General features: G+C 40.6%; 1 protein-coding gene across 2 annotated transcripts in view; it reads right to left on the bottom strand.

Moving 5' to 3' along the window:
* Positions 1-490: 490 nt before the first annotated feature.
* LOC127363980 (cerebellin-1) overlaps positions 491-15701 on the bottom strand; it is a 45117-nt gene continuing 29906 nt past the window's right edge. Inside the window, exons 1-5 of one of the 2 annotated variants that reach the window (XM_051401009.1) lie at positions 3197-3307; positions 2994-3087; positions 2113-2262; positions 1747-1875; positions 491-1401 (exon numbers count right to left, since the gene is read on the bottom strand). In XM_051401009.1, the coding sequence (XP_051256969.1) occupies positions 1121-1401; positions 1747-1875; positions 2113-2262; positions 2994-3087; positions 3197-3292 (750 nt within the window). In that variant the 5' untranslated portion in view covers positions 3293-3307 and the 3' untranslated portion in view covers positions 491-1120. Of the gene's footprint in view, positions 1402-1746; positions 1876-2112; positions 2263-2993; positions 3088-3196; positions 3308-15701 lie in introns of those variants that run through there. The other variant, XM_051401012.1, reaches the window with a different exon arrangement.

Below are 15701 nucleotides of genomic sequence, written 5' to 3'. Positions count from 1 at the left end.
TACACCGGGTCCCCTTACTTAAATAAAAAAGGTCACACATCAGTAATATCAGTCAAGATCGGGTGAAAACTGATGTAAAAAATATTGATTTTTTTTATTTAAAGTTGGAAATCAGGCTTGATGGCTGCACTAGGGCAAAGGTGACGGGGAAACTATGGATTTCTTAATCTGGCTGACTGAAAACCTTGCCCATTAGTTTTTGAGATGGGGGGGTGTTGTGTGTGTGACTAAAATCAGCCTTTGGTCAGAATGAAAACCTAAACCAAATCTGATGTAGTAAAATAACTTGTTGGACGACCATCTAAGGTCCTGCTCTTAGAGGGGCGACAACTGACTGTATCATTGAAAGCACCTCCTGTTGAATCTTTCTGTCATACCTCTCTAAAACCCTACAACCACACAACATGGTGAAGACAATCTCTGCTTTTAATTAATTGTGAAGTAAATCATGAATAATAAAAAGTAAAGGAAGCAATGGATAAAACTGATCTAATTTTTAGATTATTTATTTAATGAGAAGCAGCATTCTGTTTCATCAGATTGTAAAATAGAATGCATTTATGTTTTCAAATCAAGTTTATTTGTATAGCCCTTTACAATAGCCAAAAGGTATCCAAAGTGCTTTACAACAAAGCCATGAAACAATACATAACACATATATAACATACAAATACAATTTAAAGTGCTGTAGTGCTGCAGCACTGCAGGGTATTAAAAGCCTTCCAGAAATGCACAGAAAGGAGCAGATAAAAAGAGTACACCTAGGACACAGTACTGTCCTATTCAGAATTAAAAGCTAATCTAAATTTCAATCTCAAATGTTTACATTCATTGGATAACAGAAATATAGTGTATTGATTCTCACATTCAAGTGAATCGAAAACCACTGAATAGTTGTCAGTTCCTGAAACATGGGTGTTTGTAGGCATTAACACATATACATTTCATTCACATGAATACATTTCTCACTGTGTTTGGTTAATCATCCATTTCAATCAATATGCTGCCATCAAGTCATAGTTTTAACATTTGAATATTTGAATTTGACATTTCTAGAGATGCATATAGTATTGATTCTTTATCCCAAGAAAGTGGTAAATTATTGTGAAGGGATCCATTATCACATTTGAGAGACCAGAAACCCACTGAAAGTTGTAGCTGTGGGGGATCCCCAAACATATGTATTTACTTGCATGTTTACATAGACGTTGTCTCCTCGCTGTAGCTCCAGGAACACTGCGTTTCCTCCATTATCGGCTGTGTCAGACATTGACGGGTGATCATGAGTCTCAGCCATTATGTGATTGTTCTTGTACAGAAACAGCCTTACCCGATGTTCTCCTCCAGCATGATAAAATATGCTAAAGTGATAAACACCTGCAACAGGTGCGATGAAGTGACCTGTGGAGAACACAGGGGTTACATTTCTTTCTTCTTTTTTTAATTACAACTGAGAACTCAAGCCACAAATTATCCTCAGTCTTCATTTAATGTGTTTTTCCTTTCTTGCCTTACATAACCACACACATAAATATATATATAGATTTCTTTCTTTTTTTCAGTCTCTGAAAATAACTACATTGCAGACATTCATACAGACACACAAACACATGCCAATTCTCATCATGACTGATTTTTATCATATTTATTTATATCTCCCTTTATTCCTCAATCATTGCATCCATTAACCCTTCGTATAAAAAAACTTAATACTGATACAAAAGTAAACATGAAGGTGAGTTTTACCTGTGGATTGATTGTAGGCATTACCAATGTTTGTAATCACTCGTCCGTAGATTAAAGTTGTTTCTGTGTTGAATGGTCCAATGGCTCTATCTCCTTCTGTAGCTGCACTGAATATCACCTTGGTTCTTTCTGTGGAAAACAAAACATTCTGATCACATCACTTTGTAAAATATATCCAGAGTCCTCTAATGAAAAAGCATCAGTTGTCAAAGACCTCTGGCAAGTATGTGGATATAACATATCAGTCAGGAGACATGCGCTATCATCCTTACATATTTTGTTGTTTAGGTTGCAGGATTTTTTTAATCATGCATTTTCCATAACAATACACAAAATGCTTAATTAAGTCATCAAATTTCGGTTTACCTTTGTTCCTCAGTTCCAGCATCTGGTTTTCACTTTCCTTCAGTCTGGTTTCACTGTCCTTCAGCTTGGTTTCACTGTCCTTCAGTCTGGTTTCCATAACTCTCTGTTTTTCTTTCATGGCACCAAACTCTTTCAGGAAATCACATGAGTCTGAAAAGCATGACTGTGTTTCACTAGTTCTTTCTGTTTCTGGAACATTAACATCATCCTCGGCCAAAATTAGGCTGCAGTATAGCAGCATAGACAATACAATGGTAAAATTCATCTTCCAAGTTGATTCAGTGTCGTTCAGTCACCTAAACTCTGACTGATATGATCCCTAGCAAGCAGCTGCATTTATCAAGCATTTTCCAAAAATGCCCAGCTTTCATTTACATTATACATTGGACACTTTATCAATAATGGATTCTTCAATTTTAATGGCTACTGTGTTAGGTAATCTTGTTTTCGAATTCTAGGACTATTTAAACAATATCAATATAAAATCTGCTTTTCAATCATACACAATAAAGCAGCACACTTCATGACATAAACCAATGATTAATTCTATATGGGTTTTGTTTCCACTTTTTCATACACATTTAAAATCTTTAAAAACTTTTTTTAAATCTCTTTTGTCGAAAATATTTGTTATATCTATCCTCTGAGGGTGCAGACATGCATTTTTGTCGTCTTATAAATGTGAGGAAAAATCCACCCCCAACTTTCTTGAATTTTTGATTCTCTCTGAGGACCGCCCTCTGCATTTGGAAGAGATAGACAGTTTGAAACAACAGTAAGTGACTTTTGTTGAAAAAAATAGAAAACTCTCCATGTCTTTTCTCTTAAACACAATATTCAGAGAACTCATACACAAACACTGCCTAAACACTCACACTCACCAGCACCATGAGTCAGAGCCATCATGGCAACAACAAGTACAGACACAGCTAGCATCTTCATGGTGAAGTTGATGCAGATGTCTAAGATGATGACCTTCAATTAAAAGAAACAGACGTGTTAATAAGACGTGTATTGGTAGAAACTATGACTAGAGACTGTCAACCCATTAGATAAAGGACAGACAATAATAAACAATACAGACCTGTTGCAGAATTATCTTCTCTTCTTCCTTCTCAATGTCAGTCTGGGGTACTGAACAGGAGAAAGTCTGGCTCTTATATACAGTTCCTTGTGCCATCCTGCCATCCCAGAATCAGGAACTAAGGATCCGCATCCTGACAATGAACACACAAAATGCAAACAGGAATGCACCTGACAGCATTTTCAAACATAATTTCTATATTTGTCTAGTAACAGAGTTGGCTGAGTCCAGTGAAGCAAAAATGTCCTACCCTTCCAGTTCCTTCAGGAAGACACACAAGAGGCTGTACATGTTTATTAAGATAATTGAGAACATAGTTAGCCATTTAAATTGATTGAATTTAGTAAATTAAAAGAATATTTGCCAAAACAGCTGAATATTTCCTTGTATCTAAGTCACTTGTGGGGCAGTAATCAAGCAGGAGCAGGATTAAAAAAACAGTCCTGCACTGTGCTGTATTGGGGACTTCACTTCCTCTTTTCAATACATCATTCCCACCAGACTGGACAATAAACTGTGAGGCCAACAACCTCTTACTGAACATCACCAAAACTAGTTCTGGATTTTGAATGAATGCAACAGAGGAACTACACACCCCTGAGGATCAACAGGATACTTGGACTGTGCATAAGACTCCCCAATCTGCAGTGCAAAACCAGAGATGCTACAACTACAATGGGTCTCCATCACCCCAGCAATAGACTATTCAAGCTCAGGGGAAATCCCTTGGTTTGGTGAGTCACTGTGGAGAGATATGATTGGACTGTTTCTTTTCTTAATCTCTTCCACTAGTCTAAAAAAAAAAGACACAGAATAAACTGTCTAATGCCTTTCATACATACTATAACTGTGGCAAAATTAATTGTTTCAAGCAAGCTGTTGTGCATAACAGACGTTTATTGCAATTATATATTCATATATATATGATTTCACAGCAATATTTACTGTACATGTGAACATATAATCAGAATAAACTGTCATGTAGATGAGAAATACTGCTGTGTCCTCTCTGTGTTTGTGATTCTTCTGTTGGTTCAGTAAGACTGATATCCCCTGAGTTCCCATGAACTTAGGAGTGGTTTTCTTTGTTTGGTAATAGATCTGATATGTGTTTGTCATTCTTCTGTTTGTTCAGTAAGACTGATATCCCCTGAGTTCCCATGAATTTAGGAGTGGTTTTAATTGTTGGTAATAGATCTGATCTGTGTTTGCTACATGAGCAAATTATATAATTCAAGGATTCAAGGTTACTTTATTGTCATTTACAATGCAGGGTTGTATAAGTGAATTCAGTTTCCTTTATGCTGATTGTAAAACAAATAAAAATGAATTAATAAGTCATAAAAAATACAAGGGCTGAGGAAGAGTTTAGCAGTCTGAGGGAAGAAGCTGTCATCCTCAGATATTATAAAAACCATAAACTGATAAAAACATTTAAAACAGTGTAAAAATACATCATATGAAATATAATACAATTCAATTCAATTCAATTTTATTTGTATAGCGCCAATTCATAACAGAAGTTATCTTAGGACACTTTCCAAATGGAGCAGGTGTAGACCGAACTCCTTATAACATTATTTACAGAGACCCAACATTACCACCATAAGCAAGCACTTTGTGACAAAGGCAAGGAAAAACTGCCTGTTAAAAGGCAGAAACCTAGGACAGATCCTTCGGCTCTAGGTGGGTGGTCGTCTGTCTCGACCAGTTGGGGTGAAAGAGAGAGAGAGAGAGAGAGAGAGAGAGAGAGAGACAGACAGACAGACAGACAGATATACAGACAGACAGGTGCACAGCAACAACAGTAGCAACAACTACACTAATAGCAGTGACTGATGATGATGAAGAACTTTTAGAATTCTAACAATCATGAAGATAAATATAAATTAAGTAAAATGATAAACAAAGTGTGTACAGTGTTATGGCCAGTGGTGTGGTTATATATAACATTGGTTTTAGAATGCTGTTTTTTTTTTCAAACTTTCTCTCTCTGGAGACAATAAAGCTTACTTTGACTGTGCTTGAACTGTCAGTGCTCGGGTGTATCAGCCAAAATATGTGTAATTCAATCAGGGTGCCACTGAAGAGGAGCATGTATACTCAGCCAACATCACAAGATGACATAACTAGTGTGTCATTGTTTCAATTAATCTGTATTCATATTGTGATGTTGGCCGAGTATACATGCTCCTCTTCAGTGGCACAGTCAAGTTTTATTGTCTCCAGAGAGATTAAGTTTGAAACAACTGCATACTTAAACTAGTGTTATGGAAGAGTGAAACAGAACCCCACAAGTGTTTTAACACTATTTTAAACTTTTTATCAATTGATGGTTTTTATAATATCTGAGGATGACAGCTCCTACCCTCAGACAGCAAAATGAATCCCTTAGCCCCTTTTTGTTTTTTTATGACTTATTAATACTTATAAATACTTTTTACAAGTAGCATAAAGAGAATTATATCATTTCATTATACAACCCTGCATCGTAAATGACAATAAAGTAACTTTGAATCCTTGAATGATATAATTTGCTCATGTAGCAAACACAGATCAGATATCTATTACCAAACAATGAAAACCACTCCTAAATTCATGGGAACTCAGGGGATATCAGTCTTACTGTACCAACACAAGAATTACAAACACAGAGAGGACACAGCAGTATTTCTCATCAATAGTTTATTCTGATTATATGTTCACATGTAAGTAAATATTGCTGTGAAATCATATACATATATATAAATATATAATAGCAACAGTGTCCCTGTTATGCATAACAGCTTGCTTAAACAGTTACACATTTCAATAACAATAACAACAAGTTACAAGTTTGTTACGTGAGGAGTGAGCTCAAAGTTATAAATGTATTTGCTACATAATATAAATAGAGAGAGCACTTTGTGATGTAATCCACCCAGGTCCAAAACACTACCTAAACGGCATGCAAGGGGTCTTCTCGTTTCCCTCACTTGCTTCATTTCCTTGTGTCTTAGCTCCTCTCAGGGAGGAGGTGAAAGAGAAAGAGGTGAGAAGGAGAAACAAGGATGGAGGAGCTGAATCTCCCAAATTTAAAATCATTGCTTCCACAACCTCACAGCTGTATCTCCTGTCAAACTGGTACAAATGTCCACAGAGCAATTTCAAAACCTTACAGTATTCATTTGGATATGTAAATTATTGTCCATTTTAGCAGCATTATTACTGTTGTTGATCATTTAATATTCATTTTAAATAGACATATTTTAATACATGTACAGATCAGTGTTGTGTGTTGTGATTACTCTGGTTATGTAGCATATTATATATATATATAATATCATAATTGTTATCTGCATAATAATACACCACTGCGCTGCATAAGAGTTTGTGTATATCGATTGTACTGTAAAATAAAAATGCTTCTTTGAGTGATGCGACAAGAAATTAAATCATCCAGTAAATTGTTATGTATTTATGTAGATCCCCATACAGACACTACAGAGTAAAAGCTGTGAGAATAAACAGTGTGAATTAAGAATGATCACATTTTCTTTTTAATATTATTGATTTCAATCATGCCAAAGGTACAAATAGGTATTGTCAGAGCACGCCACAAAAAACAAACTTCCACGTAGGAGACACCGGTGTTTCCTTGCTCAGTGGTTTTCTGGTGGGTAGTTTTGTTGGGTTTAAACAGTGAACACTGAATAAAGATGATTAAATTGTAAAATGATTTGTCATTATAGTTACGATTTGAAATTCATTTGAACAGTTTTTGAGTATTCAAAAATGCTATATGTTCACTTTTAATTTAGTACATCAATATTAGGGCAGGTTTAAGTGTACTTTCTACAACTTGGATGTGTACAAGTAATTATTAAACAGATTACAGGCTTTGTTTGTGTAATGTTGTGTTAAGTAGCTGGAAAAAGTTAGAATTAATTATAACACCTCATCTGAGAGCTTATACTATAGCTTGTTTTTCTCCTCAAAAACAATAAAATCACCCATTTTTGTTGCATCATAAATTCATTTTTGGAACTGTTTTTGTGTTTTTCTATTAAATCCTAAAATGTGCAAAAGTGGATGTGTGGTTTGTTATTTTATTTCATTAAGAAAAAGCTGTATATGAATTACAATATAATGGATTATAATATAATATAAAGAAATAGAACAAACAACTATCAATAAGTTAAAGTGAGAATTGTATCAATATGAATCATTTGTAAATCTGTGTTTCCACCAATTATTCCGACTGCTGCATTACAGATTTACAACAGATGTTAAAGGACACACTGATAGAAAACAGCACCCTCTGCTGTGCCAAGCCGGTGCAGGAGAGCTACTTCAATTTTCATACTGCACCAAAGTAATTTGCCTTGGTAAGTTGGTGCATAACAATTAAATACAGAAAAATATAAAATAAAATTAAAATAGATACACTGGATAGAAAACTTTATGCACACTACGTCGATGACGTATTCCTTGTGATTAACCTTAATGTGGTCAAAGTTTACCTTATGATCAATGATGAGTGAAGAGCAATGCTGAAGATCTCTGTTGACACTCTTTCAGAACAAAAAAGCTATCCTAAAACATCAAGAAAAAAGACCTCCTTTCCTCCTTTCTAATGTACATATTGAAGAAAGTAACATGCTGGGATTCATGGGTTGGCAAGAGGGTGTTATGGAGACTATGAAGAAATATATGATGTTTAATTGCAAACTTTGAGGGGGTTAGGGCGCGGGGTTAAGGGGTTTTCCCCCCCCGGGGGGGGGGGGGGGGGGGGGGGGGGGGGGGGGGGGGGATATATTAATATTTGATTGATAAAACCCCCAAATGAAGATATTTCAACTAAAAATATTATATTATTGTGGCACATTAATAAATCATAATAGAAATATCTAATGGTGGCATTAGAAATCAAACCAAATATTTAGACATTTTTCCAAATACGTGTCTGGATAAGAGAGAAGAACTGATTTAAAGTTTGACAGCAGCAACATGATGGATTGGATTAACTGAAAGAGTAAACAATCACAACTGATTAGAAAGGGGAGAGAGAGAATTGTGAATAATTGAAAGTTAATGAGAAGTTCTTCCTGATTGAACTTATGCTGAACTTCATGCGCTTTTGCACCAAAGTGCACATACACCGGGTCCCCTTACTTAAATAAAAAAGGTCACACATCACTAATATCAGTCAAGATCGGGTGAAAACTGTTACGCCCCTGTCTAGGGGAAGGAGGCCCACATAAATGTGTGAAGACAATGAACCAATAATCCTACCCCGATTCCCAAACGAACAACTAACACAGTGTTAACAATCAAGTGATGTGATTTATTTACAAACAGGTGGAACAAAGTGCAACAAAGACTAAACAACAAACTTCAGGGTGAACCAAGGCCAAAACAACAAACAAAACAGGACTAACTTCCTTAAACAAAAATCCTTACTAATCCCTATGCAATATAAATAAAATACAGTTACTAAACCTAACTCCCTATCCTAATGAAAAACAGGAGAAAATTAGTACAAAGAAAATGGCAGCTCACCCTTACGATACTCACTGAACACAATCATACAAAAACACTATCTACTAAGATCGTAACAATTCACGCTATCGCAGAAACACACACTCTACAACCGAGGACAGAAGGATGCTGCTGCTGAAGGTTCTGCCGAAGAGCTTCGGTGTGGTGCGGCGTTTTGAATCCCCGGCGGATGTTGCGGCTCCCTGGGAGAACCAACCAGCAGGCGACACTCCACCAGCCGAGCCCACGGCATGGACCAGTCAGCGCTGACCTACGGGTTGCCGTCAAAGATCTTACAATCGACAGGCTGCACACTCCTGCAGAGGAACAGGGACAAAAACACCAACACACACACACCACAGACGAACCCAATACCATGACATAATACTAATAATACGGCCAGGGCCGTAACACCCCCCTTCCTAAAAATCAAACATTTCCCGTAAAAATTTTTGACCCTTAAGGTTAGGAAGGGACACGGGAGAGGGCATCCGCCAACACATTTTATGTGCCTTTCTTGTGGCGAATCTCCAAATTAAAGTCCTGCACGAGCAGTGACCATCTCATGAGTCTCTGGTTGGAGTTTTGCATTTGGGACAGAAACACAAGAGGATTGTGGTCAGTGTATACAACAACAGGAAGCGAGCTTGACCCGATATATACACCTCAAAATGCTGCAGTGCAAGCAGCAGGGAAAGAGCTTCCTTGTCAATGGTGCTGTATTTAGTTTGGTGCTTACTGAATTTTTTCGAGAAGTAGCAAGTCGGGTGATCAATACCTTGCTCATCCTCCTGCAACAATACCGCACCAGCTCCGCGGTCACTGGCATCCACCTCCAGCTTGAAGGGACGGAGTCAGGAGCTGCAAGGACAGGTGTGCTGCAGAGGAGAGCTTTAGCAGACTCGAAGGCATGTTGACATTCTAGTGACCAGACAAATGGTTTAGTGACACTCGTCAAACTAGTGAGGGGAGCAACGACGTCTGCAAAATTTCTGCAGAATCCACGATAGTAGCCAGCCATTCCTAAGAAACGGCGAAGCTCACGTCTGGTTTGGGCGCGGTGAAATCTAGGATGGCCTGGATTTTTGCAGTTAGTGGGCGCACCTGGCCTTGGCCCACCTGTTTTCCTAGGTAAGTCACAGTGGCTTTACCGAAGTCACATTTTGCCAGGTTCAAAGTGAGGGAGGCTTTCGTTAACCTCTCGAAAATGATGCTCAGGGTTTTGATGTGTGCCGTCCAAGTGTTTGAGTATGCCACAATGTCATCGAGGTAAACTTCACAGTTTTGTACACCAACCAGGACTATGTGCATGAGACGTTGGAATGTGGCAGGTGCGTTTCGGAGACCAAATGGCATAACGGTATACTGCAGGAAATGGTCGGGCGTAACAGCGGAGATTTCAGAGGCACGCGGAGTTAAAGGGACTTGCCAATAGCCCTTTAATAGATCCAATTTGGTTACAAATTGTGCCGAACCCACCCTGTCCACACAATCCTCCATTCGAGGCAGAGGATAGGAGTCAGCTTTGGTAACCCCATTTACTTTGCGAAAATCTGTGCAGAAACGTGGCGTCTTATCAGCCTTCGGCACGAGAAGACACGGAGAACTCCACGCACTGGTGCTCGGGACAGCCAAGCCGTTTTCCAGCAGGTAGTTGACCTCCTGCTGAAAAAGTGCACGTTTTGTTGGGTTAACGCGGTAAGCGTGTTGCTTAATTGGAGAATGGTCACCTACATCAATCTCATGGGAGAGAACAGTGGTGCGGGACGGAGTGTCTGAGAACAGAGGGAGATTATTGCCAATCAGCTGACGGATATCTTTCTGAGCAGAATCATCCAGGTGATTTAAATGTGACTTTAATTCTCTCAGAGACGCTGAGTTTTCGAGGCGAGAACAGAGCTCAACAGGATTAAAGTACAAACCATCGCTCGCCGGACAATACTGAGAGGGAGGTACCGGCGTAACGGTGGACACAGCGGACGGCGCAACAGAAAACACAACGGAGGGTGAAGGGACATCGCGACCGAAATATGGCTTCAGCATATTAATGTGGCACACACGGGACTTTGTCCTCCGATCAGGAGTACCAACAACGTAGTCAGTTTCACTTAATTTCTTTTCCACAACATACGGACCACAGAACTTTGCCTGGAGGGCAGGACCAGAGATTGGGAGCAGTGTTAAAACTTTTTCACCAACTTGGAAATTTCTCTGGACGGATTTCTGGTCGAATTTCTTTTCATTTTTTCTGGGGAGGCAGCAAGAGCGCTGCGCGCGGTCTCACCGGCTGAGTGCAGACGTTCTCTGAAAGAGCTCACATAATCTAACACATTTTTACCCGGACTAGTAGTGGCCGACAGGTATCTCTCTCTCAGCAACCGCAGAGGGACCGCGCACGGTGTGACCAAACACCAGCTCTGCAGGACTGAAACCTGTGGATTCCTGCACACTTTCTCGTGCAGCTAGGAGAAGCAGTGGTAAACCCTCATCCCACTCTTTTCCTGTTTCGAGACAGAACTTGCGCATCATGGATTTTAACGTCTGGTGGAAACGTTCGAGTGCGCCTTGTGACTGAGGATGGTATGCACTGGACTTTTGGTGTTTAATGGACAGCGACGCTATGACCTGAGCGAACACTTTGGACATGAAGTTGGAACCTTGGTCGGTCTGAATGGATTTTGGCAAGCCGAAAGTGGAGAAAAAAGTTTACGAAGGCTTTAACTATAGCTTTGGCCTGGAGTGTGCGTAGCGGAATTGCTTCTGGGTAGCGTGTGGCGGCGCACATCAAGGTCAAAATGTACTGATGTCCGGATTTTGTTTTGGGAAGCGGCCCCACACAATCCAGGATTATGTGTTCGAATGGTTCTCCTATAACCGGAATTGGTTGCAGCGGAGCAGGGGGAATAACCTGATTCGGTTTACCACTAACCTGACAAGTGTGGCATGAACGGCAGTATTTTGTCACATCGGCTTTCAAACCTGGCCAAAAGAAGTACCGCAGGATGCGATGGTAAGTCTTTTTTATTCCTAAATGGCCAGCAATGTTATCATGGGCTAGATTCAATACCTGAGGGCGAAATTTCTGTGGGACTACCACTTGTTGAAAAGAATTCCAACCTAGGTCATCAGTTGAGGGAGGGTGCCAATTGCGCATTAATACACCGTCATCAAGGCTGTACACACTGAGAGTCTCGGCACGTGAGTCGGCAGCAGATAGACACGTAGCCAGAGTTGGGTCAGTCTGTTGTGCACGGATGAACTCTCCCCTGTCAACCTCGAAACACAAGTTAGCTTCAACAGGTAACAAGTTATCAAGCACACTCTTTTCACATTTTTTCGGCACGGGGGTCTGATTGTTCAGTACCATATTCAGAGCACATGAATGAATCAGACAAATCCACCACATCACCAAGTTTACGCTTTTGTGGCGCGTAACAGCGCAGGCCGGAAACCCAGAGGACGAGTTGACAGCAGCAGGAACAGAAACACACGAGTCGGCAACGGGATTTTCAATCACTTCGGGGTCGGAAACACTTTTTTCCCTGCCAGATCATTTCCGAGAATCATGGCAACCCCCTGCACTGGCAAACGAGTGCGCAGTCCAAAACTCATAGGGCCTGAGATGAGCGGTGAACGCAAGAAAACTGTGTGCAACGGTGCTCTTACAGTACTCATTTTCACCCCCAACACAAGTGCATCAGAACCACAGAATGAAGCAGAGGAAAAAGGCAGCACTTTTTGCAAGATGAGAGACTGATTAGCTCCCGTATCACGCAAAATTGTGATCGGTACCTGATCTTCCTCCTTCCCTGTCAGAGAGACTGAACCTTGTAAAATGAAAGGTCTGTAACGCTCATCTACCTCCTCTTTCTCTGGTTCATTACTGACAGGAGACGGAGTCGGAACAGACTGAAAAAGTCCAACACTTTTTGGTCTTGTTTCACTTTGATTATTTTCTTTACGCTGGAGCGCAGGGCAGCTGGCTATCAGGTGTCCTGCCTCGTGGCAGTAAAAACATTCACGTTCAGAAGACGTAGGATTAGGTCTATGTGGATCTTTTGGTAAGATTTTATCTTTATTTCCAGGGTTTGCGATCGCAGTGTGCTCGCGGCGCCCTGCCGGGGAAAAACAACACGGTGCGTTAAAACAAACTCCACACATCTCTGGGCCATCTCAATGTCGCAGCGATGCGCTCAAAAGCATTAAAAAAGGAATCTACTTCACTTTCCCTAAATTGTGGTACTAAGGCAATATGCCTGCTTACATCAAATTGCTCAGAGGCAGCGGTGGGAAGACGCATACTTACAGGAGTGGACGTAGTCGGAGACTGACGATCCAGCTCCAGAGCCCTTATGCGGAGGTGCATAATCTCTACCTCTTTGGACTTGGTTTCGAGTTCCACCTCTTTCATGCGGAGGGCCAACTTCAGATCCTCCGTATCTACTCCAGCCTGTAGTAGAGCTACCAGATCCATGCTATATGCCTGGGTGACAACCGGAGCCTCCGCCCCGCACTCACCTGGCCGCCGAAGGTTTGTGTGGCTGTGGCAGCCTCCGCTCCCACTTCCTCCTCTAAAACCTCCGGTGCATGAACCCCCTCTGGCTTTGTCTGCGTAACTATGCCACCTTCCACCAGCTGTTCTGATAACCTGTGTTTAATCTCTGCCTTGCGTGCATTCAAAGGAACAGAGATGCCAAAAAATTTAGCAATTAATCCTAATTGTGCTTTTGTGCATCGATCTAATTTTTTCTAAAGTGGGATTTTGTGCAAAGTCATCTATTTGAAAATCCATTTTCCCTCCACACACAAGAAGAATCACCAAGCAAACATCAGATAGAAAAAAAAAAAAAAATATATATATATATTTTTTTTTTTCTCTCACCAACAAGCACAAGACAACAAAATAATTAATGAAGGACGGACGAGCCCCCAATTTATGTTACGCCCCTGTCTAGGGGGAAGGAGCGCCACATAAATGTGTGAAGACAATGAACCAATAATCCTACCCCGATTCCCAAACGAACAACTAACACAGTGTTAACAATCAAGTGATGTGATTTATTTACAAACAGGTGGAACAAAGTGCAACAAAGACTAAACAACAAACTTCAGGGTGAACCAAGGCCAAAACAACAAACAAAACAGGACTAACTTCCTTAAACAAAAATCCTTACTAATCCCTATGCAATATAAATAAAATACAGTTACTAAACCTAACTCCCTATCCTAATGAAAAACAGGAGAAAATTAGTACAAAGAAAATGGCAGCTCACCCTTACGATACTCACTGAACACAATCATACAAAAACACTATCTACTAAGATCGTAACAATTCACGCTATCGCAGAAACACACACTCTACAACCGAGGACAGAAGGATGCTGCTGCTGAAGGTTCTGCCGAAGAGCTTCGGTGTGGTGCGGCGTTTTGAATCCCGGCGGATGTTGCGGCTCCCTGGGAGAACCAACCAGCAGGCGACACTCCACCAGCCGAGCCCACGGCATGGACCAGTCAGCGCTGACCTACGGGTTGCCGTCAAAGATCTTACAATCGACAGGCTGCACACTCCTGCAGAGGAACAGGGACAAAAACACCAACACACACCACAGACGAACCCAATACCATGACATAATACTAATAATACAGCCAGGGCCGTAACAAAAACTGATGTAAAAAATATTATTATTATTATTCTTTTTATTTAAAGTTGAAATTCAGGCTTGATGGCTTCACTAGGGCACATGTGACAGGGAAACTATAGATTTCTTAATCTGGGGATGAAAATCTATACAGCAATCTTGACTGAAAACCTTGCCCATTAGTTTTTGAGATGGGGGGTGTTGTGCGTGTTACTAAAATCAGCCTTTGGTCAGAATGAAAACCTAAACCAAATCTGATGTAGTAAAATAACTTGTTGGACGACCATCTAAGGTCCTGCTCTTAGAGGGGCGACAACTGACTGTATCATTGAAAGCACCTCCTGTTGAATCTTTCTGTCATACCTCTCTAAAACCCTACAACCAAACAACATGGTGAAGACAATCTCTGCTTTTAATTAATTGTGAAGTAAATCATAAATGATAAAAAGTAAAGGAAGCAATAGATAAGACTGATCTAATTTTTAGATTATTTATTTAATGAGAAGCAGCATTCTGTTTCATCAGATTGTAAAATATAATTTACGTTTTCGATCTCAAATGTTTACATTCATTGGATAACAGAAATACAGTGCGTTGATTCTCACATTTAAGTGAACAGAAAACCAGAGATCAGCTTTCTGACAGCCTGGAGGATGTGGCTGGGGGGAGAGAGGGGAGAGAATTTAGCTTCCTGACAGCTTGGTGGATGAAGCTTTTTATGAGTCTGGTGGAGCGGGCACGGAGGCTCCTATACCTTCTTCCAGAAGGCAGGAGGCTGTGCCGGGTGACTGACGTCGCTCACAATCGAGATAGCTTTACGGGTGAGGCGGGTGATGTAAGTGTCTTGCAAGGAAGGGAGTGGTGCAACAATGATCCTACCAGCTGTGTTAACTATGCGTTGCAGTGCTTTTCTGCTGTATTCAGTGCAGTTCCCACCCTACACAGTGATGGATAGGATGCTTTCAATGGTGCCCCAGTAGAATGTGCACATGATGGCTGGGGGAGCTTTCGCTCACTTGAGCTTGCGGAGGAAGTAGAGGCCCTGCTCGGCTTTCTTCGACAGTGATGCAGTGTTGGCGGTCCAGGAGAGGTCCTCACTGATGTGCACCCCTAGGAATTTGGTGCTGCTCACTCTCTCCACATCAGCACCATCGATGGTCAGTGGTGGGTGTTCGGTGTGGCCTCTCCGGAAGTCAACAACAATCTCCTTGGTTTTGCTGACATTCAGCAGGAGGTTGTTGTCTCATTGTTAATCATGCACATTCCATCACAATACACAAAATGCTTAATTAAGTCATCAAATTTTGCTTGACCTTTGGGCTTCAGTTCCAGAATCTGGTTTTCAC

This window comes from Dicentrarchus labrax, unplaced genomic scaffold (genome assembly GCF_905237075.1).
Source record: "Dicentrarchus labrax unplaced genomic scaffold, dlabrax2021, whole genome shotgun sequence".
Classification (NCBI taxonomy): domain Eukaryota; kingdom Metazoa; phylum Chordata; class Actinopteri; family Moronidae; genus Dicentrarchus; species Dicentrarchus labrax.
Note: the sequence above shows the minus strand (reverse complement) of the source record. Positions and strands in the feature narration are given on the sequence as shown.